The sequence below is a fragment of the Malania oleifera genome, chromosome 1 (genome assembly GCF_029873635.1).
Source record: "Malania oleifera isolate guangnan ecotype guangnan chromosome 1, ASM2987363v1, whole genome shotgun sequence".
Classification (NCBI taxonomy): domain Eukaryota; kingdom Viridiplantae; phylum Streptophyta; class Magnoliopsida; order Santalales; family Ximeniaceae; genus Malania; species Malania oleifera.
The window spans coordinates 48298639-48320571 of record NC_080417.1 but is presented as its reverse complement, the minus strand read 5'-3'; the positions used below and the strand labels follow the sequence as shown (position 1 = coordinate 48320571).

At 32.0% G+C, this 21933-nt stretch overlaps 2 protein-coding genes across 8 annotated transcripts; one reads left to right on the top strand and one right to left on the bottom strand.

Moving 5' to 3' along the window:
• Nucleotides 1-2556: 2556 nt before the first annotated feature.
• Nucleotides 2557-7522, bottom strand: LOC131155685 (receptor homology region, transmembrane domain- and RING domain-containing protein 1). 4 transcript variants are annotated; one of them, XM_058109010.1, is made up of 5 exons: nucleotides 7227-7522; nucleotides 6492-6722; nucleotides 5294-5689; nucleotides 3660-3757; nucleotides 2557-3194 (listed from the first exon to the last, which is right to left on the bottom strand). In XM_058109010.1, the coding sequence occupies exons 1-5, from the start codon at nucleotides 7447-7449 to the stop codon at nucleotides 3177-3179; spliced, it is 966 nt and encodes a 321-aa protein (XP_057964993.1). In that variant the 5' UTR covers nucleotides 7450-7522; the 3' UTR covers nucleotides 2557-3176. The 4 variants fall into 4 exon arrangements, with proteins under 4 accessions (XP_057964993.1, XP_057965001.1, XP_057964977.1 ...); XM_058109018.1 differs by having other exon boundaries at nucleotides 6492-6716; nucleotides 7227-7434; XM_058108994.1 differs by lacking the exon at nucleotides 2557-3194 and adding an exon at nucleotides 3323-3383 and having other exon boundaries at nucleotides 7227-7434.
• Nucleotides 7523-8654: 1132 nt separating this feature from the next.
• On the top strand, nucleotides 8655-15343 carry LOC131155670 (small ribosomal subunit protein eS28x-like). Of its 4 annotated transcripts, none has more exons than XM_058108966.1 (3): nucleotides 8655-8853; nucleotides 11039-11134; nucleotides 14931-15343. In XM_058108966.1, the coding sequence occupies exons 2-3, from the start codon at nucleotides 11055-11057 to the stop codon at nucleotides 15130-15132; spliced, it is 282 nt and encodes a 93-aa protein (XP_057964949.1). In that variant the 5' UTR covers nucleotides 8655-8853; nucleotides 11039-11054; the 3' UTR covers nucleotides 15133-15343. The 4 variants fall into 4 exon arrangements, with proteins under 4 accessions (XP_057964949.1, XP_057964938.1, XP_057964967.1 ...); XM_058108955.1 differs by having other exon boundaries at nucleotides 8656-8853; nucleotides 14928-15343; XM_058108984.1 differs by lacking the exon at nucleotides 11039-11134 and having other exon boundaries at nucleotides 8665-8853.
• Nucleotides 15344-21933: the final 6590 nt, after the last annotated feature.

Below are 21933 nucleotides of genomic sequence, written 5' to 3'. Positions count from 1 at the left end.
CACTATTCTTTCTTAATTGATTTTTAGGCTGCAAATGTATCCAACATTAAGAATTCTTATAGATTTTTAGTATTTTCGGCTCGCGTTTTATAATTGAAATTTTCATTCTTGGATAATGGTCCACATTTCCAAAAAAACAAAAAAAAAAAAAAAAAAAACTCTCTTCAACACTAATAGCTCATTTATAGACCAATAACCATGATATTACCTTAGAATGAAAGGGATGAGGTGACTACATAGACATCCTTTTTGTGCATCATTAATATTCTTAGTATCAATGAATAATCTTTTTTTAACCAGGAAAAAAACTATTAATAAATTATTATTTTTATAAAGATAAGAAATGTCAATCATACCATATTTATCTTTACTTCGATGGATCTTTTATTATGGTCAAAAGAAAGATTACCAAATATCTAGCATTCTCTCACGCTTAGAGCTAGTGAGTTTTTTGGTGTGAGAAAATAGAAAAAAAAAATAAAAAATAAAAAACTAAGAGCTCGTTTAGTTGTGAATTTTTTTTTACTTTAAATTTTTTAGTTTTTTAAAGAACTTTAAAATTTTTAGCTTATTTTTAAATTTTTCATTATTTATTTTGAAAAGATAGAACATAAAGAATTTGTTTAATATGCAAACCTATTTTTTAAATTGTTTATTTCTGGATTTCAAATTAATCATAAAAAGGATAACTTGTTTTCCAATTTTTCAAATTTTATATCAGGTAATATTTGGATTGTAGATTATGAGGTTTGAATTTGAATTTTTTCTTTTTTTTTATTATAATTTATAACAAACTCTATGCATAATCCACATAAATTGAAGTCCAAGATCCGAATTCCATGCTCCTGAGCAAAGTAAAAGTTAGAAACTTATAAAAATAAAAATAAAAAAAGAAGAAGAAGATATTTTCCAATTTTTCTATATAAATTTGAAAAATTGAAAACCAAGGAGGCCTTTTTGTAATTATTTGAAAAATTAGGAATAAAAAATATTTTTTTCCTCAAGCAAATAGTGTCTAAATTATTTATCGTTGTTCATTTATTTCATACAAATATTATAAAAATAACTTTTTTATTTGTCCCCAGAGAAGAATCAATTTTTTTTAGACTTCGGATGATTAGCTTCAAAAATATCAATCCAAACTTGAACCATTGTATAGGTAATTTAAGAAAGAACAACTTGACAATGCTGACTTATTAATGGGATGCTTTTATAAGTTACACAAGTTTGCTTTATCTAATGATCCAATAAGGGAGGAAAAATTAAGACTATGGTATGGAAGATGGAACTTCTCATTGGCATTGCCCATTATAAACATTTTTAGTATTTCCCTCTATTACTAAATTTAGCATTAATTTGTGCACTTATAATCTCTAATTATAGGCTTTATCATTTCGTTGGTATGTAAAATATATTTCTTATTATTATTCTCGTAATGTACAAAACAAATGTGTGCATCTCAATTATCGTTATTTTACAAATGTGTGCATCTCAATTATCGTTATTTTCCATGATTGTAATTTCACGGATACTTCTTTTTCATTTTGTCAAAATGGTGGTATAGCATCTTCTAATCAAAAATAAAAGTCCTATACAAAATCCAATTCTTGATTTCCATTTGAGGAGAAATGCACTATCAATGAATTTGAATAGTCGTTATTATATATATATATATATATATATATGTAACCTTAACACATTGAAGCAACTACCATTATTGCTACGGAACCAATAGTTATCTATACAAGCTAAATTTTTTAATTAATAATTGGACCAGAGAAACAATTTAAATTTAGTTAATTTATCTTTATCTTGATCAAAATGCTTATTTTCATCCAAAAACTTACTATTTTGTTTTTTTTTTTTTTTTTTGCATTTTTTCTACTGTAAGATATTTGATTTTTAATCTTTCAATACAATCAAAGTACTCTACAAATGTGTAAGAAAATTGATGATTTCATTGACATTGTTCATTTGGGAATTTCCTGGAAAGCTAATCATAGATTTTTCTTGTGCAGAAGTCATAAGTAACAAGAAGACAAGAATGCATTAAATCTATTAGAAGCAAATACTATAATGGTTACGAAATTGCCTTGTGAACCAGCCCCTCCTAAAGTGAAATAGGCACAAGAAAAGAGCATACGAGGAGAAAATAAGTCTCAACAAGCACTAGGGGAAAATTTATAGATTAAACTTAAAAATAATAGTCTACGTCAGGAGCAGTTGAGTGGGTGTAACTTGCAAAATAAACTAGGCCACATGGCATCATTTAAAATGCAATCTACACTTTTATTGATATTTTTATAGGACTTAGATCAAGACCTTGAATTTCTAATGCATCCAAACTTCTGGTTAGACAATATTGAATTGAACTGCCATCCTTCAGGTGAGCTCATTTTTTCTGAGCTTTCTTTTATTGGATTACGCTTTACGGTCCGTTTTTTGAGCTTTCTTGCCCTTATGTCTAAGAAAATACAATGTCATCTCATCAAAAATAATTTCAATTGAATGATTTTCGTTTCCGATCAAAATAAGCATACGGATCAAAAATCAAAATAAGAATATAATGCATATTTTCATTGGAAGTTTTCTGGGAAAAAAAAAAAAAAAAAGGCAAAACTTCCTCCAGTCTCTTATGAGAGGCATTCAATCCACCAAAATAAAAATTAAAGGAAGCATTTATGAAAGTAAAACTTAAAAGGGGTATTTATAATTATGTCCTTTATATGGAAATTGGCGGCCAAGAGTCCATTATTCCCATGATGACTCAGCCAAGAAAATTTGTTCCACTTGAGTCGGGTAGGTGCCCTGGCTTAGGCTTAGTAGAGTAATTGGGTTGCCCAGGCTCAGAGAGGAGTTGTTCTAGCGAGAAGCTCGTCCAAAGACCTCCCTGTTGGCAGATGCACATGCGATTTGCTTGCTAAACCTCATCACTGAAGAATTTTTTTTTTTTCTCTTTTGACAACATTCTCTTGACTTCTTGCAGCACCCTGGTTTGGATTGAATGGCCAGAAGCATTAGATAAAAAAGGTACTAGCCTGCTCTATTTCATCTCTGCCACAGGGACTGGCTGCTGAAGCCACACCTATGGCGATTCTTCAGCTTGGTATTGAGAACCCTATATTAACCAAAAACTATAACGCATCTGTGGTGCCTTGACATCAACTACTCAAAATTCAACCTACTAGTGTTTCCTGCATTCAATTAAAAGCACTTCAGTCAATCTTTGGCAGAAGGATAAATAAATACAAAACCCAGTTGTACTGGGCTCCATCAGCTGAGAACCTCATGACCTACAAAGCAAAATGGCACAGAAAAGTCCTTGAGAAACGCTCATGATCATATTTGAGCTGTTATCTGAATTCTGTTCCATATATAGTTCTCTGAAACACAATTCAAAAAAAAAAAAAAATTTACAGAAATTAATCTGTCTCCCCATGGCCAAGCAATGGTGCAGGAGTAAAAAAGATCAATGTCGACATGAACATGGACAGCAAGTAGCATTCTACAAAAATTTACAGAACTTGCAAGTGACAGAACACAAACCATGGTGATACAATGACACTAATTAAGCCTATATAATTTGCAATATGAGCGCAAACTGAATCAACATTTAATATCAAATGCCAAAAAGGTAGGAAGGACGTTCGCTAACTTACTCCTGAAGATCCAGCATCAGTGCTCATATTGTGCTTGCAAACTGGGCAAAATGTTCCCCACTTGGTCAGCCAAGAGTCCACACAAGTTGCATGAAATTCTGCACAAAACATCAGAGCAAATAGTTACTACTTGAGAAATCCAGACATCAAACTAGAAAAGTTATGAAATGTTGGAATCTGATTTTCAAATGCCTTCAGCTCAAAGACATCTTAGCAACAAAATTAATCCGCATAGCACAATGTCAACCGGACATTACCATATTCCTTCTATAGTACTGACCAAAAATAAGTGGTGTTGCTAGGACCGTATAAATAATTATATCAAGTTTCTGTTCACATGAATTCTGAGTGGCACAAGAAGATAGCTGATCACACACATCACCCAAGCTCCATTGATACAGAAAAAAGCTTCTTCCAGTACTTTTTTTTTTTGACAAATCTAACGCTGCATTTTTATATTCGTATGAGGCAGCAGAATACATTGATTTGATAACAATTAAGTTCCATAGATTGGAATATACACCACATTGCATACTACTTAAGGGTAAGATTATGACAACATATTTGTTTATATTACTAGTTTTTTGTTGTCATCAGTCTTCAGTTGTTTTATGATTTTCAGTTGTTTTGGCAACCTGTTACGACGACATTCTAATATCCAGAATAATATTTATGGATTAAATCATTCATTTATACATAATTTATTAATTAAAATTAAAATCAAACAACCACACGAATTTGAAAATAATTAAAAGAAGGGCAAAAGATACTAACCTTCCCTAAGGTTTGGCAAAAAGACAATGATCTTCCCTAAGATTTCAAAAATTCTAGGAACCTCTCTTGAGATTTCAAGAATTCCAAGGACCTCCCTGGCATTAGCTAAAAAGACATAAACCTCCCCTTATATTTTGAAAAAGATAAGGATTTTGAGGGAAGATCTGTATCTTTTTGACAAATTTCAGTGCAGGTCTGACATTTTTGAAATTCTCAAGGAAAATCTGTAATATTTTTGAAACCTTAGGAAAGGTCTCTATCTTTTTGTCAAACGTCAAGGTAAGTTAGTGTCTTTTGCCCTTAGAACAAAAAAAAAAAAAAAAAAAAAAACATTTGAAAATATTTTAACTTCTTTTCAATTATCATATACAAAAAGATTGTTCGTACTAAAAAGTGAATCTCAAAATATAATAATTAATAAAATAGTTATAAAAATTTCTATTTATTATTATAATATTTTATATTTGTATTCTTTTGTATATTTTATTATCTTAATCATATTTTCAGTTCTTATTTGATTCAAGGGCAAAAATGAGTACCTGTTCAATTAGGTTTTTAACTCATTTTAGTTTTGGAAATATTAACCCGACAGGTTGTCAATTTTCGGTTTTTACTATCAATGTCTCATTTTTGTTTTCATAATTTTAGAAAGTGATACCAAATGGCCTCTTATTCTTTTTAACAATAGCAATATTCAATGGCTATGCAATATTTGACAATTCTCTCTAAATTTATGAACCTCAAAGACATGCAGGGTCAATATTGTGCCAAAATAGAGTTTGACATAACATTGCTGGCCTAAATGGCGTACAACTACAGATTATTAGCCAAGAAAATTGACATTATGAGTAAGGTTCTACCGTGTTGGCAGGGCAGAACTCTGAGATTTTCTCCACTTTTGTAGTCCTCCAGACAAATGGCACAAGTTTCCACTGCACGAGTGTCACTTGGGCGAGCAAGGCTGAATGTGAAACAAGGAAGAGATTCTACCATCTTCGTATCAATATTTGAAGAAGGGCGGTATGCTCGTTGTCGATACATCCGATGATAGCGAGAGATAAGGATCATTGGCAGGACAGATAACATGACAATTAAAGAGACAAGAGATATTACAAGCACATTGCCGGCTGTTTCCTCATGTGATTGGTTGATGCAGCATTCAATTTCTTCTCCCTGAGCATGCCTTTTGAGGATCTCACCATCTTCTTTTGAAACAAAGACTGCATGCACCTGTATGCCCTCAGAGTTCCCTACCACTAGGATGACAAGAAGCACACATTATAGTAGCTAACTAGCTCAAAAGAAGAGAAACATACTTTAAGAAGAGAAAGAGAAGCAATAGAAAAAAAAAGATATTATATCATCTAATAATCAAATGGAAGCTTTGCATGGATAAAACAGTATATGTGATGACAAATAGCAGTATGAAAGGCTTGAAACCCTCAAAGCTTTTAAGAAGACAAGAAGCTCATAATTGTTTCATGTAGTGGAAAATTTTCTGTGATTGGCAAACCTCCCATGGACATGGACAATTTCAAATAAAAAGCGACGAATTATAATAATGAAGATGCCATGGATTTGAGACATTCCATTTTGCCCAGATTTCTTCTACTTAATATAAAAAAAAAATCCACTCTATGAAATGCCTGTAAGCCTTGCAGTTAACTTATTATTAAATAAAGGCTACAGCCTATAGATAGTTATTCCTGACTTAAATCAAAATGCCATCAGTAAACTTTACTGTATCTGATGCTTGCTAGGAACCAAAATTTATACTACCATTACAATAAGGTTATCTTGGGAGCACAGATAGCATGACTTGGATTTAGATTTGGGCAGATTTGGGTGAACATTCAAATTCACATCAATCCAAGTTCACGTATGAACTCCAAGCTCCCAAACAATCGGTAAAAAAAACTTTCAATAATTCCTTTTGATTTCAGGGCAATTTAACATTAGAATCTCTTACAAATAAATCTTATTTGTAGTATGTTCCTTTTGCACAGAAGTGAAGTAATCAATTCAATAGGAGGGAGTTCAAGCCAAAAGAAGACTCACTCGAAACCAAATCTGGCTTGTCTAGATCATCGTACACGATGGCAGCATGAAAACCACCACGTTGCGCATTTCGGACTTTATCCTCAAAAGCACAATTACCCCTAACAATCAAAACAAACCTTTTTCCATCAGCTCTGTCAGATCTAAAACCATTGATCAGCGAAGAACATGCATCCAGGGGATCCGCCAAGTGCAAAGCTCCACATATTCCAGTCTTGTTCACACCTAACGCTATGAAATTTAGACATCGACACTGTAAGAACTCCAATTTACTTGAACTAAGCAACAATTTCTAGTAGCTCAGTTTGCACTGGCTTTTTCTTCGAAAAATTTCAATAGAGAGAGAGAGAGCATGCATTCATCTGAACCTAAAACGTAATCATTTGGCCTATGAAGGTGAGGTTTCTCTTAATTTAGGGGCCGTCACAAAATTATCCCGTGAAATTAGTAATGAGATTAGGAATCCTTTTTTTCTTGGCTTGTGCTTTCTAGCAACCCGAACGGAGAGAGAGAATTGAAGAAAAGAAGAACAATCATTTGGCATGTGAAGGTGAGGTTTCTCTTAGTTTGGAAGGGACACAAGACAAACGCGTGAAAATAGAAACCAGATTAGGAAATTTCTTTTCTTTGCCTGTGCTTCCTCAGAAACCTAATGGAGATAGAGAATTGAAGAAAATAAGAACAGGAGTACAAACACAGAAGGAAGACGAGAGAGAGAGAGACGGAGAGAGTTACCAAATGTGGCGGGAGCGTCGACGAAGGAAAGGGAGAAGGCAGTGAGACGAACAGTAGCAAAAGCCAGCCGGAGTTGCATATAGCAGACCATCACGACGACGGCAATGGCTTCCCTCGCCGGCGAATTCCCCATCTCGTCTCTTCTCCGCCGGATTGGAACTGGCAGGGCAATAGCATAAGTTGTTAGGGTCCCTAAAAACACACTGGATTTCAGAAAGCTCATGAAATTAAATTTAATAATTCGTTGCAACGTAAGTGGGAAAATTCATTGAACACTTGGGCGGATCTCAAAAAAATCAATATTATCATTATTGTTGTTATTATGCATATACATTACTAATATTATTGTTATTATATGATTAGAATATGATTATTCAACTTGTAACCATAAATTCAACTAAATATAAATTGTGGATCATTTGTTAGTTAGTTAATTTCAACAATAATTTTCATATTAGGAGAAGTACGATGGATTTACTATTGCAATTCATATGAATGTCCACAATCAAGTTATATCTAAAAGCTCAACCCTGCTCGTTGATTCCAAGTTATCAATCCGTGAAAATCAACATATACAATGTTTTTTCTATACTGTCATACTTGACACAGGCGGATGAAAACCTCATGAATAGCATTTGCACCCATTTTTATATAAGTTAGGGCAAGTTTACTACACCACCATAACACATATTACTCCGCACCTTAATTATTTTACATACCAATAGAATGGATATAGTATATAATTCCATGGTCACCACACTTGTCATTCCACCAATTTCTTATTAATCAACAATATTATTCCTTGTGTTGGTGTAGACGTGACTACTAATTTAGTTGTTTCAATGTTGACCTTAATGCAATTAAAAACATGGTTAACAGAGAAAATAATAAATATACTAGAGCGTTGATGTTCTGAGAAATGTAAATGAATTGGATCGTGATCTTGATGACGACAAAGGAGTGTAAGGACATAATTTAGATAACTTTTGCACAAAAGTATAGAATCAAGATAAGTCTTGAATTATTTGTATGTCTTTGTTGTTTTGTCTTCTCACTTGAATTATTTGTTGTTTTAAATTCATATGATCATTTAATTTTAATTTTAAGTTAAAAGTTGCATAAAATCAATAATTTAATTTAAAAATTATTTTTAAATATTAAAATTTTTATATAATCAAAACAATTGAAAATTATAAAATTTGATTTTCAATTTTTTAACAAAAAGCTTAAAATGGATAAAAAAAAAAAATTGATAACATAAAAAAAATATTATCTATAATTTTTTTTTATTATAAAAAAAAAAGAAAAACAAAAAATATAAAATAACAGCAATACAAATAACTCTTAATTAATTGTGGGTCAAAAAGAAAACAGCCGGGCTTGCCCGGGAAGCCAATCAGGTCAAACGGGTCAATCAGATTCTTTTTGTCTATAAAACGCAGAGGCTCGTCGAGGGGTGAACAATTCTAACCCTAGCTATCGCCACTCTCGTCTCATCTCTACAGCAGAGGAGCCCTAGGCACTTGCCTCCTCCTTCGTGGCCGCCGGTGCTCCAAGTCCAGCCCGCCACAGCCAGCGTTTGCAACTCCCACCAGCCGCTGCAACCAGCCGTCTCGGCCTCTCCCAGGTAAGTCAGATCCTATTCTCTATCTCTCTCTCTCAACTCAGGTGTATGGCTGATGCAGGCCGAAGCTACCTCCAGCGGCCATGGAAGCCTTTTTCTTTTTTCGTTGGATAGTATACTTTTCCATGTCATTTCATGCAATGTTAATACTTAGAATAAAGCGGGAGAACATTAAAAAAAATTGAAATAGAGTGTCTAATTCACCTGCACAAGCAATAAACGAAGGAATTTGACGAGGATGAGTTGTAACTGCTGTGAAAGCATTTATTTGTTTTAAAAAGTATGGGTAAAAATCTATTTTAATGTGCAGATTTGGGCTTACTTTTTCTTGTTCTTAGAGATTATGATTTAAATTCTTTGACTTCGCAATTGAAGATATTAAATTTGGGACGCCGAAGCCATTACGGACCCACGGGGAAGAAAAAATTCACGGCCCTAATGGCCGTTAGGTTGCCGCAACAGTTCCTAACGGGCACCTTTACGATCCGTTACGGTAGCCGACACTTCATTCCGCTTTTCTCCTTCAAATCCACCCAACACTTTCTCACGATTCCCTGCTTTCCCCCTCTCCGGAGCACTCATCCTTGGCAGATCTACCATTCCAAAGACTAAACTACCTTTGATTTGTTGTTTGAAGCTGAAGAATCCTTTGTTTGCAGTCGGCTAACACTCCTCCTCAAGTTGAAAGGCTAAGATACCCCCCCCCCCAACCCACCCAAGCAGTCGAACCATTGAAGGCTTAGATTCCCCCCCTCAAGCAGTCGAAGGCTCGAAAGCCCTGTCCCACCCTGTTCAGCAGTTGCAGGCCAGCCCTGCAGCAGCTCTGCGAGTCGCCGCCAGCTCCATCTCCCTTCTGGTCTTCGAGAGTTCGAATCTAGGAGTGGACTCTTCGAGACTCCTCCAGCACACTCTGTCTCTTCATTCTTAAATCTTCATGTTCCTTTTTGTTTATTTTTTTCTCTCTTTTGTTTCTTGTTTACTTAAACTCTTAAACTAGTATTTATTTATATATTATATTAGGTTTTGCTCTAGTTATTTTAAGTAGTTAATTATATATTATATTAGGCTTAGGTATAGGATTTGAGGCTTAGGCAGTTTAATAGTTAAATTAGGGTGAATAAACATCGAAAATCCTAAATCCTTAATTGCTAAGATTTGAAAAATAAATTTAATGGTCTTAAAATAAATATATTATATATTAATGGTCAATATTTTTTTTCTTATTTTATGGCTTATTTTAATAGATGAAATATCTAATATTTTGAAATTTTAATTAAAGATTTTAAATCAATGCTACTTATTATTTTTAACCAAAGATTATATTTTATTTTTATGTAATAAATATTTAAAATTATAAAGACTATTAATAAAATAAGAAAAAAATAGGGATACAGATTAAGAAGACCCTCCACGTCATTATTTTTGATGTTGACATGTGCTATGTTGTAAATTTATAATATTGTATTCATCTATTCCACTATTGACCAATCATTTTTCAAATTCATATATGTGTATATTCAGTATTGACCCATTTTTAGTAATTTTATGTCTCTAATTAATTGATTCTTCATTTTAATTACATTTCTACATTTTTTTACCCATTAATGTAGTGCAAACTATAAAAAATTGACTTTTTTTTTTTGTTTTTTGGTGAACAATGCACTAAAATTAATATAAAAAGTCATATTGCCTGTTAAAAAGCATTTACAGGCTGAATAAAAGTAGTCTAAATTTATTAAAAATAATGTATTAATGGATTGCATGCTTATTTTTCAATTTTGGCACGGTTGTTCATGCGTGAAAAAAATTCACGACCGTTACGCTTGCTTCCTGTTACGTAACACCTGCGTCTCCCGCGTCCTGCAACACTTGCGACCGTTATGTGACGTTACACATGATTGCGATTTAAAACCATGCCCCTGAATCAAACAGCTATTTGGTGAAGCTGCTAAACATTTGTCACTTATAGCTGAGAGCCAGCTACAATTCTTCGATCATCATATTCCAACTGTCTACATGCTTCACAGTTTGAATCTTGATACTAGTGGCTTAGTTTTTAATTTCTAAACAAAGTTGGGGCCATTTTTTGATCGTCTTATTCCAACTGTCTAGATAGATACTTCACAGTTACAACAGAATGATGTTACAAAGCTTGACCAGGCTGCTGTGAATTTTCCCCCCATGATAGGCTTTGGTCGGTCTAGATGATTGCTAGTACAGCCACTGACCTACAATCAACTCATGATCTCAGGAATTCTGTCCATGAATTGTTATTGCAGCCCAGGTGAGCTGGTGGTGGTTGAATTTTGGTTGTACTTGTCTGTGGTGCGCGAGCATATAAATAAATTTTTAGATTCCTTCAGAGAAACGAATTTGAAGAAAATTGTTTACCTTTGATTGATACAAGTAAGGATTCATGGATTGCAACCGATATTTATAATATTTCATAGACTATAAATAAAATGTTAAGTAATTTTTACAAGCAATTTTGATTTTGCAATTATTAGAAGAGATAACTGTGTAAATGTCATGCTACATTCAACAATTATTAGATTAGATAATACTTTATTAAAGATAAATAAACAATTACAAATTAATACATATCTCAATGTGAACATCCATAAATATCTCAAGGTAAACATCTAAACAAAATATCAGTACTATCATAACATCTTTACTGTGAGAGGGGGATATAATATTTTTATTTTGCGAAATCTATTGTTTGTAATGTCTTTTTTTTTGCTCTAAAATATTTTGCTCACAAACCTTTCTAGTAGAAAATCATGTGATGCACGTAATAATAAATAATTTAAATAATTTATTTTTACTGAATGAGAATTAAAATTTCGGCCTTAAATATTTTTACATTTAAATGATCATATTAGTTTATTCTTTAATTATATCTTTGTGCTTTGAAGATTTTTGTGGGGAAATAAATGTGAATACTTTTGATATGATATGTTTTTTAATGACATTTGCTGCTGGTAATGCCAAGATTGAAGCTTTCGCTGCTTTCCTATATGATACATAGTGATGCATAGAATGAAAAGGGAAAAGCCAAAAGCTGGAAAAAAAAATGAATAAAGTGACTAATTCAGTTGTGCGAGCAATTAGTACAGGAACTTGAGTAGTAGTTTGGAGAATATTTTTTTAAAAATAATGCGTAAGAATTACTCTGTTTGGAGTGCCTGTCAGTGATAACAAGATTTAGCATCAACTGTACAATTATCGAATTGTTATCTTGGCAATAAGAATTTTAAATAATAATCTAGAACATTTTTGGGGAAGAAAAATGAATTTTTAACGATCTAGGAAAGGGTTGAAAGTAAGTTTTGGCAGCTTATAAATGGTGGTATCTAGAAAAAATGTAGGGGTTATATCAATTCTCTAATGCCCCATTTGTGTAATAAATAAATGATGCATTCCCAAATGGTGGCAATTCATGGACTTCTTAGGGAGGGTTTAGGGCAACTATGAAACATAGTAGCATTTCTTATTTCCTAGTTGTGTGGGCAAATTTGATGTAGTTTTTTCCTCAATCAGGAATTTTATGAACTTCCTAGATTTTTTGAAAGGCCGTCTCCATACTTTTGTAATATAAATTGTTTTCAAGTTAATTATGGAAAATGGGCCAAAAAATAATATTAGAACTTTTTTCTTTTTCTTGTTTGGACTTGGCAAGTTTCATAATATGTTTCCAATGATTTTTTCATATATAATTTGCTCGTGAAGTATTTTAGAATTAAGATGTGTTACTTAATGGTTATTAAGTTCAGCATAGTAGTTTTTTGTTGAGCTTGGTGCAGTATTATATGTTCGCACCCCTCTAGGAACATGATTACCCATGGGGATGGACCAGGAGCATGGTTTCTCATATGTGCCTGTCATCTGTTGGAAAGGCTTTGGAGGTGTCTTTGGGACGGATCATTATTTCCTTGGCCTTTGATAGTTGATCTGCATGTAGTTTCTCCTACTTTTGGTCCGTTGGCACAAGTAGCAGCATGGTTACTTTTCCTAGTGAAATGGAAACCTGAAGATGCACAATGTATTGCACTTGCACATCTTTTCTCTGTTACGTTGATTTATTTTCATTTCTTGCTTGTCTTTAACTTGGCTTTTGATAGTTGATCTGCATGTGGTGTCTTCCCTGGCCTTTGATAGCTTATTTGCATGTAGTGTCTTCCTTGGCATTTGATGGCTGATCACACGTAGATGTGGCTGTTTCTCTCGCCCTTAGGTTGGCTTGTTTCCCTTAGGGGCATATTTATTTGCTTGGTTAGACATATGTGCACTCAATGCCATTATTCTCTTTTTGGGCAAGCCTGGTCCTCTTAGTGGAATCAGCTTTGGCCTTAATCCCCTACTTTGGATCCCTTGGAATGAGTAGTAGTACAGTTCTCTTGGTTTCTCTTTCTGGAGAAGTGAAAACCTGAAGTTGCGCAATGAGTTGCACTCTCTAACATGTCTTTTCTATGCTACGTTAATTTATTTTCATTTCTTACTTGTTTATCTTTAACTTGCTAACATAGTTGTTAGAATCTTGCAATTCACTGTTTGATTCATACAATTCATATCAATCCCACCCCAAATCGATTCGAATCTTACTAGAAAATCTGGAAACAACTGAATCATTTCCGATTCTATTTATTCACCTTGTGAATCTATCGAATTGATCTGAATCTATCTATTCACATGATTCTAGACATCATATTCGGACAAGTCTAACTAGTTTAAAACCCCCAAAACAACATTTCTTTCTTTTTGCTTTTATTTTTACATGATTACCTTCCATTCCTTGTCTATGTCAATTCTTGCTTAAAAGGAGGAAAAAACAGAACTTTAGGTCTTATGCTGCCTTCACAAAACTATTATTCACTTTACAACGAGTATAGTGTTCTGTCATTGAGAAAAAGAAGGGGCATAACACTCACCGGCTAGGATGGTACTCATGATTCGTTGTGTTGTTAAGATTCAAAAGTTAGCTTTTTTATTAGTTTGTTCAATTATTATCATAGGCTATTTATTTATTTTTATTTTTAATCCAAGAAGCAAGATACGCATGGAATATTATTTTTTAAAATTGTTGATAAATACCAATTATTTTTTATTTTTAAATTTTATTTTATTTTATTTTATCATTGTTTCATGATTCCTTCCCTTAAACAGCATAAAGTTCTTTTTTTTTTTTTTTGTATTTTCTAACATTCTATTCTCATTTACTTAGGAAAAGTGCATACACATGAAATATGGTATTTTTAATTGTCAAAATTTATATGTATTTTATCATTTTGCTTGTTGTTTGTATATTAATGTATGTGTATCATTTAGAATTCATTTTAGAAATTTGTACCGAATCTTAAGACTCAATGCTCTATTCTTGATTCCCAAAATTGGAATTTCAATTCACGATTCGAATCTTGATTTGGCAACTATGCTTGCTGCTCTTATATTCCTGCTGCTATATGATAAATTTAAGTCTAGTCCTGCCATACTGTCTCACATTCCTATGTTTGAGCACATCTAGCTATACACGAGTCTTTTCACTCCTTTTCTTTATGTAGATACCATCTTCTTGTTCCTAGTTGGATTTTGTAGCTATGTTAGTATCAATTATATCTTGAAAAACTGACCTACGAGCCTATCCTTCAGTACTATACTAGTGCTTTTAAGAGCGGACCAAACCAGACCATACTGGACAAAGAAGGAAACCAAATTGGTGTTAAAGCAGGAACCAGACTGCTATATGATAAGTTTGTTTATTTTATTTACATTAATTGATGACATCTTTGTGTCTGAAATTATTAATGTGACATGTGCTGATGCCATTGGTTAAATGGTTGGACTGGTTCAAACTGTTCTTCTAGTTGGACTGATAATTTACTTCCATTTAGCTTGGTTGTGGCAGTAATATTGTATTATGCATTTAGTCTACCTGTTATTTTGATTGTTAGTATTGGCGGTGATGTGTGTAATTGTTTTGTTGCCCTTATATCCCTACCCTTTTCTTTTTTGTACCCTTGCATAAATGATGGGCCCCTGTTTCATTTTATCTTGTTTTCATGTTTTGGATTTACCAGCAGAATGGATGCCCAGAAGGAGATAAAGAATGCAACAGTGATAAAAGTAATTGGTAGGACGGGGTCAAGAGGGCAGGTCACACAGGTGAGAGTTAAATTTATGGATTCAGATCGGACAATCACTAGGAATGTGAAGGGACCAGTCAGGGTAGGGGATGTCCTAACCCTACTTGAGACTGAAAGAGAAGCAAGAAGGTTGCGCTAATGTCTGCTTTTTCTAAATCACACATGCGCGCGCCGCTCAGCATTTGGCTAGTCTGGTTCGAGTAATTTGTAAGTTTTATTCCAAGTTGTCTTGGAACTTGATCTTTTGTGCGGAATGATTTTGGGCGTCAACTTGTATGAGAATTTGGGACCTTCTTGTGGAATGCTTTAAAGATATTTTTGAGCTAATCGAGCTGTTGGGTTTTAAATCATGTCTTGATTTTTATGAAAGTTTCCTCACTATCCCATTGGGGATACCTTTTAATGTTAAAAAGAGTTCCAAGATTCATTGCCAGTTCTGGTTTTTGGATATATGAGTTGCATTCATGTCCGCCTCGTTAGGGTGAGGGTGAAGGTGAAGGCTGCCTTGCGGGTAAGAAAGCTAATTTGTATGTTGGTGTTTTGGCAGTCATAAAATATCGTTTGGTGTAGGGGTGAGCAAATCATCGGCCAAATTCAGTTTACTAACTGAATTAACTGAAATTTTCAGTTAATGAGAACTACTAACTGAATTCGATCGAATTATCTTTTTGGGTAATTCGGTTAATCGAATTTAATCGAATTCATTTAAAATTAATTAATAAAAATATAATGTAATTGTAATTTTTTTTATTAAAAGCCAAATTAACATATTAACAAATTAATAAATATTAATTTATATTTAAATTTTAATTAATTATTAAATCGATTATTTTGATTAACTGAATTAATATTTCTCTTAATCGATTAATCGAATTTTGAAAAAACATAATCAAATACTGTGTTCTTAACTAAACCAAACCGATCAATTTTGGTCGATTAATTCGGATTTTTCCGAATCATGCGTTCCTTTTTTAAGGTGTTCATATTACCACAGAATGTGTTATTACCGTTGTAGTGCTGCTCTGCGTTGAATGTCGTACTCTTTTCTGTTGCATGTTGCCGTAAAACCTATGCAAAGATTTTTTTAATTATTATTATTAATATAAATGATGTGCACTCTTGCGATTTATAGAATGCAAAAGAAAAAAAAATATCTGAAGACCCATGGCTCAGGAAAGTATTTTCCCCTTATATTTGTAGAAATTATACTGAAATTTATTTATATTTATCTAAATTTAAATTCAAGATTAATAAATTTAATATATATATATATATATATATAATTCAATTGTAATAGTACATAATAAAGTGTTTTATACGTCTATTTTTAAATTGTCAAATCTGATTTTCTTGTAAATGATATTCATCCAAAAACAGCAAAGCATGCACACAATTTTTCCACGTTCAAATTTGTTTTCTTTTGAACATTTATTTTAATTTTTTTCTTCGTTAATAGCTAAATATATTTCTTTGAACCTCAAATGGAATTTAAATTGAGAGCTTTTTTTTCCAATTTATCCTTTTTTTTTAAAAAATATATTAAATAATACCTTTCTCGGGAAAATAATTTCCGGAATAATCCTGACGTAATCTCACTACTTGGAGTAGTGAGATTTGCCACATGTCATTTCGGGAATTATTTTCTTAAAAAAAAATTATTTAATATATATATTTTTTAAAAAATAATAAATCAGGAAATAAATTTTTCTGTGTAATAAATAGGGAAATAAATTATTTTAATATATTTAAAAAAAATAAAAAATCGAGAAATAAATCTTCTGCGTAATAAATTCTTCTGCGTAATAAATCGGAAAATAAATTCTTTCTATAAATTTTTATATGCTATAATATTATTATATATAATAAAATTATTAATAATGATATCATAATATTAATATTATTTTTAAAATTTATGTAATATATATTATGTATAAATTGTCATATTATAATAAATATTGTATTTTCAAGAATCAGGATTTGATTCCAAAGTAAGAGGTAGGAATCAAAATATAGACAAAAGGGGAAATCTCATTTTGCATGCGGAATTGGAATGAGATTTCCAATAAGAAAATATTGGGAACGAGAATCAATTATTCCAATTTCAATTCCTATCGTCCTAATTATCAAGCAGCAACCTAGTTTATTTTTGGAAAATATTTTTATTTTTTATTTTTTAAAAATTATAAAAATTATAATTGATTTTCTAGTTTTTAAGATTCATATTAAATAGTTAGAAAATAAATATTTTGTTTAAAAAGTCAAAATAAATTTTATTTGTATTTTTTAGATTTTTAAATAATTATTAAAGTAATTTTTTTAAAAAAAATTAAATTATATAAGTTAATATTTTTGATCACTAATTTTGGATTTGAATTCACAAATCAAAATTTAATATATGAGTGCATGCTCTCAAGTCTTAATTAACAAAATAAGAGTTAGAAATCTAAAAAACAGTAAAAAATATTTGTTACATTTTCTATATGAATTTTAAAAAATAAAGAATGTCATTTTTAATTATTTAAAAAATAAATAAATAAATAAAAATAGAACTATTTCTACTAGAAAATAGTGTCAAATTTTTTATACTGTTAATTTATTTTAGAAAAAATTTCTAAAAAATGAACAATTAGCTATTTTTTAAATATTTTTTTAAACTAAAAATAAAAATTAAAAATATTTTCCATAACTAAATAGACCCTTAATTTTTTTTAAAATCTTCATGATATTTATTTTTACATTTAACTGGTAATTAAAAAGCCATATATGATGGCAATTTTTATATTTTGAGGAATATAAAATTTTAAAAAATGTGACACTCTTATCTTTATGCTCACATATGACAATGTTTACAAAATATGAAAATTTTAATTTCATGCAATCCTGTAGAAATTTTATTCTTGTTATGAACCAAATAGAGAAATGAGTATTGTCTATACATTTTCTATATTGATATAAGATAGATTAAATAAAGAATCTTTAAATCTAGTAAACAAAACAATACTTTTAAATAAAAAAAATTTAAAAATATAATAAATAGGAATTTTCTTCTTTTCAAAAATTTATTGTTCCAAAAGTAATAAGAAAAAGAATTAAATTTTGTTTTATTTCCCAATTTATTACGCAGAAAATTTATTTCCCGATTTATCATTTTTAAAAAATATATATATTAAAATAATTTATTTCCTTATTTATTACACAGAAGAATTTATTTTTTGATTTATTATTTTTTAAAAAATATATATATTAAATAATATCTTTTTTGGGAAAATAATTCTCGAAATGACACGTGACAAATCTCGCTATTTGAAATAGCGAGATTTGCTTAAATCTCGTTACTCAAAGTAGAGAAATTTGTTTAAATCTCGCTAGTCCAAATAGCGAGATTACGTTAGGGTTACTCCGGGAATTATTTTTTCAAAAAAGGTATTATTTAATATATTTTTTTAAAAAAGGATAAATTGGGAAAAAACTCTTTAAACTAATATTTATTTATAGAAGAATACCATTTTTCTCTAATTTTATTTCTTCCTCATTTGTTTTTGAGAAAAATGATTATATTTTCTTTATATTTTTCTTGTTTAAAATCTTTTCTTAAATAGTCTTTACCCATTTGGAATTCCATAGTTTTGGTAGATAATTGCTTTGGAAATTGTTACTCTTCATTTAAGACTTGAGATTGAATAGGAGGTGGAGAAGGGGAGTTGGTAGTCTGGTTTCTTTTTGATAATAGGTCCTCAGGATATTAAGCTCAAAATCAATCTCTTTTAATTCTGTATTTGATTTTCTTGTAGATGTGTAATTGAACTCATATGAAGAGATGATTTATTTGATTTTAAAAATTATGAGTTATTGATCCATGTAACTTTTTTTCTACAATATAAGAAGGTTGAGAATTTTCTATTTGCCTCGGGATGCTGAGTTGACTTTATTTCATATGAAAGATCGAATTAGTTTTTTGGATTTATTGATGCTATCATATATTTATTGTATATCCTATATATTATTAATAAATTTTAGATCTTGGATCCATATTATAATATTTTTCTTGTATATTTAAAGTTAGAGTTGAATTGTTAGATAAGCAATCTAACTGTATTTGGATAACAATTAAAGTAAATTGGACCATAAGTCATATTTGACTCCTAATAATCCTAATTAAATAAGATTGTTATAGATAAACCATCAATTTTAAGCAAAACCAACCCATTGTTTGTTTCTCAAGAGATTCTTGAAAAAATATATAAATTACTTAAAAGTAAACATAATAATCGATTTCTAGAAGAAATAGCTAATAAATTGGATCAATTAACAAAGATAATCCATCATTGCCATGGGGATGTAGGGAAATTATCACGAAATTCCTAAAAACTTGTGAGAAACAAAATAGAGAAAAACACATGCCAAAGAAAAATAATCACACGCCCAAAACAGTGTTTATGTGGTTCGGTAATTTGTCTACATCCACGGAGTTGTAGGGATTTCACTATTATCAGGGAAAAAAATACAGAGTGCATTAGTACAGTTTTTCCTCTATTTCAAAACTGCGTTAAGAAAAAAAAAACCCTAATCACCAAAACAACGGTTTCTATATATTCTGCGCACAAGATTTACAATGGGTTACAAAACGGGCAAAAAATTTTTCCCAGGATTGTTACCCCTAGACCCCCAAAAGGCTAGTCTATGGAGCAGAGACTTCATGCAACATTATTTCAGGTTGGGTCATCATCCGGATCAAACACAATTAGGTTCCACAAAATCCAATAAATGCAAGACAAAAAGTGCAGCCAGATCCAAAAGAATAATTGTCACCAAGCCAAACTTGAAGAGGAAGGTGTTGGAGGTCCTCGATCAAAAAGGGAGCAAGGTGCCTAATACCTTGGGATAATATGAGGCTTCAGTTTTAGATAGTTGAATCATGTCATAAATTCAATAACAACCTCTTCAAGTGAAACCCTAGAGTTTCATCTTAAGAATGAACTATGTTTTTCTTCTGAGAAGCAAAATTCTCAAATTCACCAATGATGATATATATCTCTTTTGAAGCCATGGAAACATAGTTGATAGGAAGTGAAGATGAAGATAAATGATAAGGAAGATAGTAGGTCTCAAAACTCAACAAAACTCCAGTCCTTTTATGCAAGAATGGGAGGATGCATAGAGGGCTCAAGAGGTTTTCCCAATGGGAAAAATGCATGGAAAATAAGGAAGTAAGAAAATGAAAACCCCTAAAAAGGTTTAAATAGTTTAGGAAAGTGAGTTTGCAGGGAAAAATGAAAACTCTTAATGATTAAAATTTCTTGAATATCACAAAATACATTACCTTTACAAGAATTTAGGGTGCAATATGCACTCGGCCTGTCACCAAAGACAAAAAGCTCGAGGGGAATGTTGGTGGCTAATGTTGATGGTATCAGAGCGTGTGTTGTATGACCTCTGAATTGAAAGATCTCATGGTGCAGCAAGGCATGGTGAAAAGTTTATACAGAATTTCAACCAGATAACATGGATGCAACGACTTGGAATGAATTGGGAGTAATCATTCGTTTTTGTTTGGCTAAGGACGTGTTGTATCACGTCATGGATGAGAATTCTCCAGCATTAGTTTGGTGAAAACAAGAATGCTGATATATGTTTAAGAGTTCATCAAAATATGCAAGTGTAGTGGAGGAAGACTTAGAATGTAGTGATAGAGATATGCTACATGTTTCATAGGGTTTGGAGTGCCTCACGGGTGATTCTTGGATCTTAGATACCAGATGCTTTTATCCTAAAAAAATGGTTTGACATCTACAGGTCAGTTTATACTGGTTGCATTTTGATGGAAAAATGATATTTCATGCAAAATGTTTGTTATTGAAAATGTCAAAATCAAAATGTATAATGGTGTTGTAAGAATAATATGTGTTGTAAAGCATGAATCGGGTCTAAGGAAGAATGGTATTTCATTGGGAACTTTAGACCGTAATGGATATTGTTATAAGTCTGAATGTGGAGAAATGAAAGTGTGTGAAGGTAACTTGATAGTGATGAAAAGGCAAAAAGTAGTGGGAAATATCTATGCACTGTAGGGTGTTACGGTTGTAGGTGGAGTTACAACTGTTGAATCTGAGTCAGATATCCTGTGGCATATGCGGTTAAAGCGTATGGATGACTACATGTATTTAGATGTTTGGGGACCAATGATGATAGCATCAGGGGATAGACATATGTATTTCATGGGATTATCATGAAGGGTCTTGGTGTACTCCATGTAGTGGCTAAGGTGGAGAACCAAACCGGGAGAGAGATTCTCAAGTCAAACATTGGGGGTGAGTACGCTGGTTTTGTTCAAGAAGTTTTGTGAGCAAGGCAAGTTATATGTAGGGCTTGCAGGGTACTTCTTGGTGAAATCAGTGAGTATGGTACTGTTGCGGGATAACATGGTGATGACCTGCGACGTTACTCTCTGAATTCCAATGACCTGAAAAGGATGAAAACAAAGCAAGCTTGGAGGACCTGGGGTGTACCCCGGGGGGGGGGGGGGGTCACTCCAATGCCTAAGTAAGGGAATGCTTCCAAGAGGTTGAATGCAACAGTAAGATTGAGTTATGAGTGAGTTATCTTGGCTTGTTTGTATCACCCTTCTTTATAGTGGCGAGGTTTGACCCTTAGGGTGATCTGTCATTATAATGCGGGGGCATGGATCGCTCCGGAGGTTTAAAGCGCCAGCGTGGATCACTCTAGGTGTTTAAGGCACCAGCGTGGATCACTCTTTTCATTATTGGATTAGAGCTAATTGCTCCTACCAGAGGATTTGACTCGGGTAATGATTGCTGGGTTTTGACTTCCCTTTATAAGCTGATATATTTATGGCATATCAGGTGCATTTCTCATGTAACTGATCGCCAAAGGTATCGTTAGATGGGAAATTTGCAAGTGAATTGTGGGCAGGTTTTGCGGT

What these genes read in the sequence shown, in the direction of transcription:
- LOC131155685 (XM_058109010.1), bottom strand. Translation starts at nt 7,449, where the DNA reads ATGAGCTTTCTGAAATCCAGTGTGTTTTTAGGGACCCTAACAACTTAT. An exon ending in CAAGCCAGATTTGGTTTCGA is followed by an intron (nt 5,690 to 6,491) that starts GTGAGTCTTCTT and finishes TTGTCATCCTAG; the next exon opens with TGGTAGGGAACTCTGAGGGC. An exon ending in AGTTCTGCCCTGCCAACACG is followed by an intron (nt 3,758 to 5,293) that starts GTAGAACCTTAC and finishes TGTTTTGTGCAG; the next exon opens with AATTTCATGCAACTTGTGTG.
- LOC131155670 (XM_058108955.1), top strand. Translation starts at nt 11,055, where the DNA reads ATGATTGCTAGTACAGCCACTGACCTACAATCAACTCATGATCTCAGG. An exon ending in GAATTGTTATTGCAGCCCAG is followed by an intron (nt 11,135 to 14,927) that starts GTGAGCTGGTGG and finishes TGGATTTACCAG; the next exon opens with CAGAATGGATGCCCAGAAGG.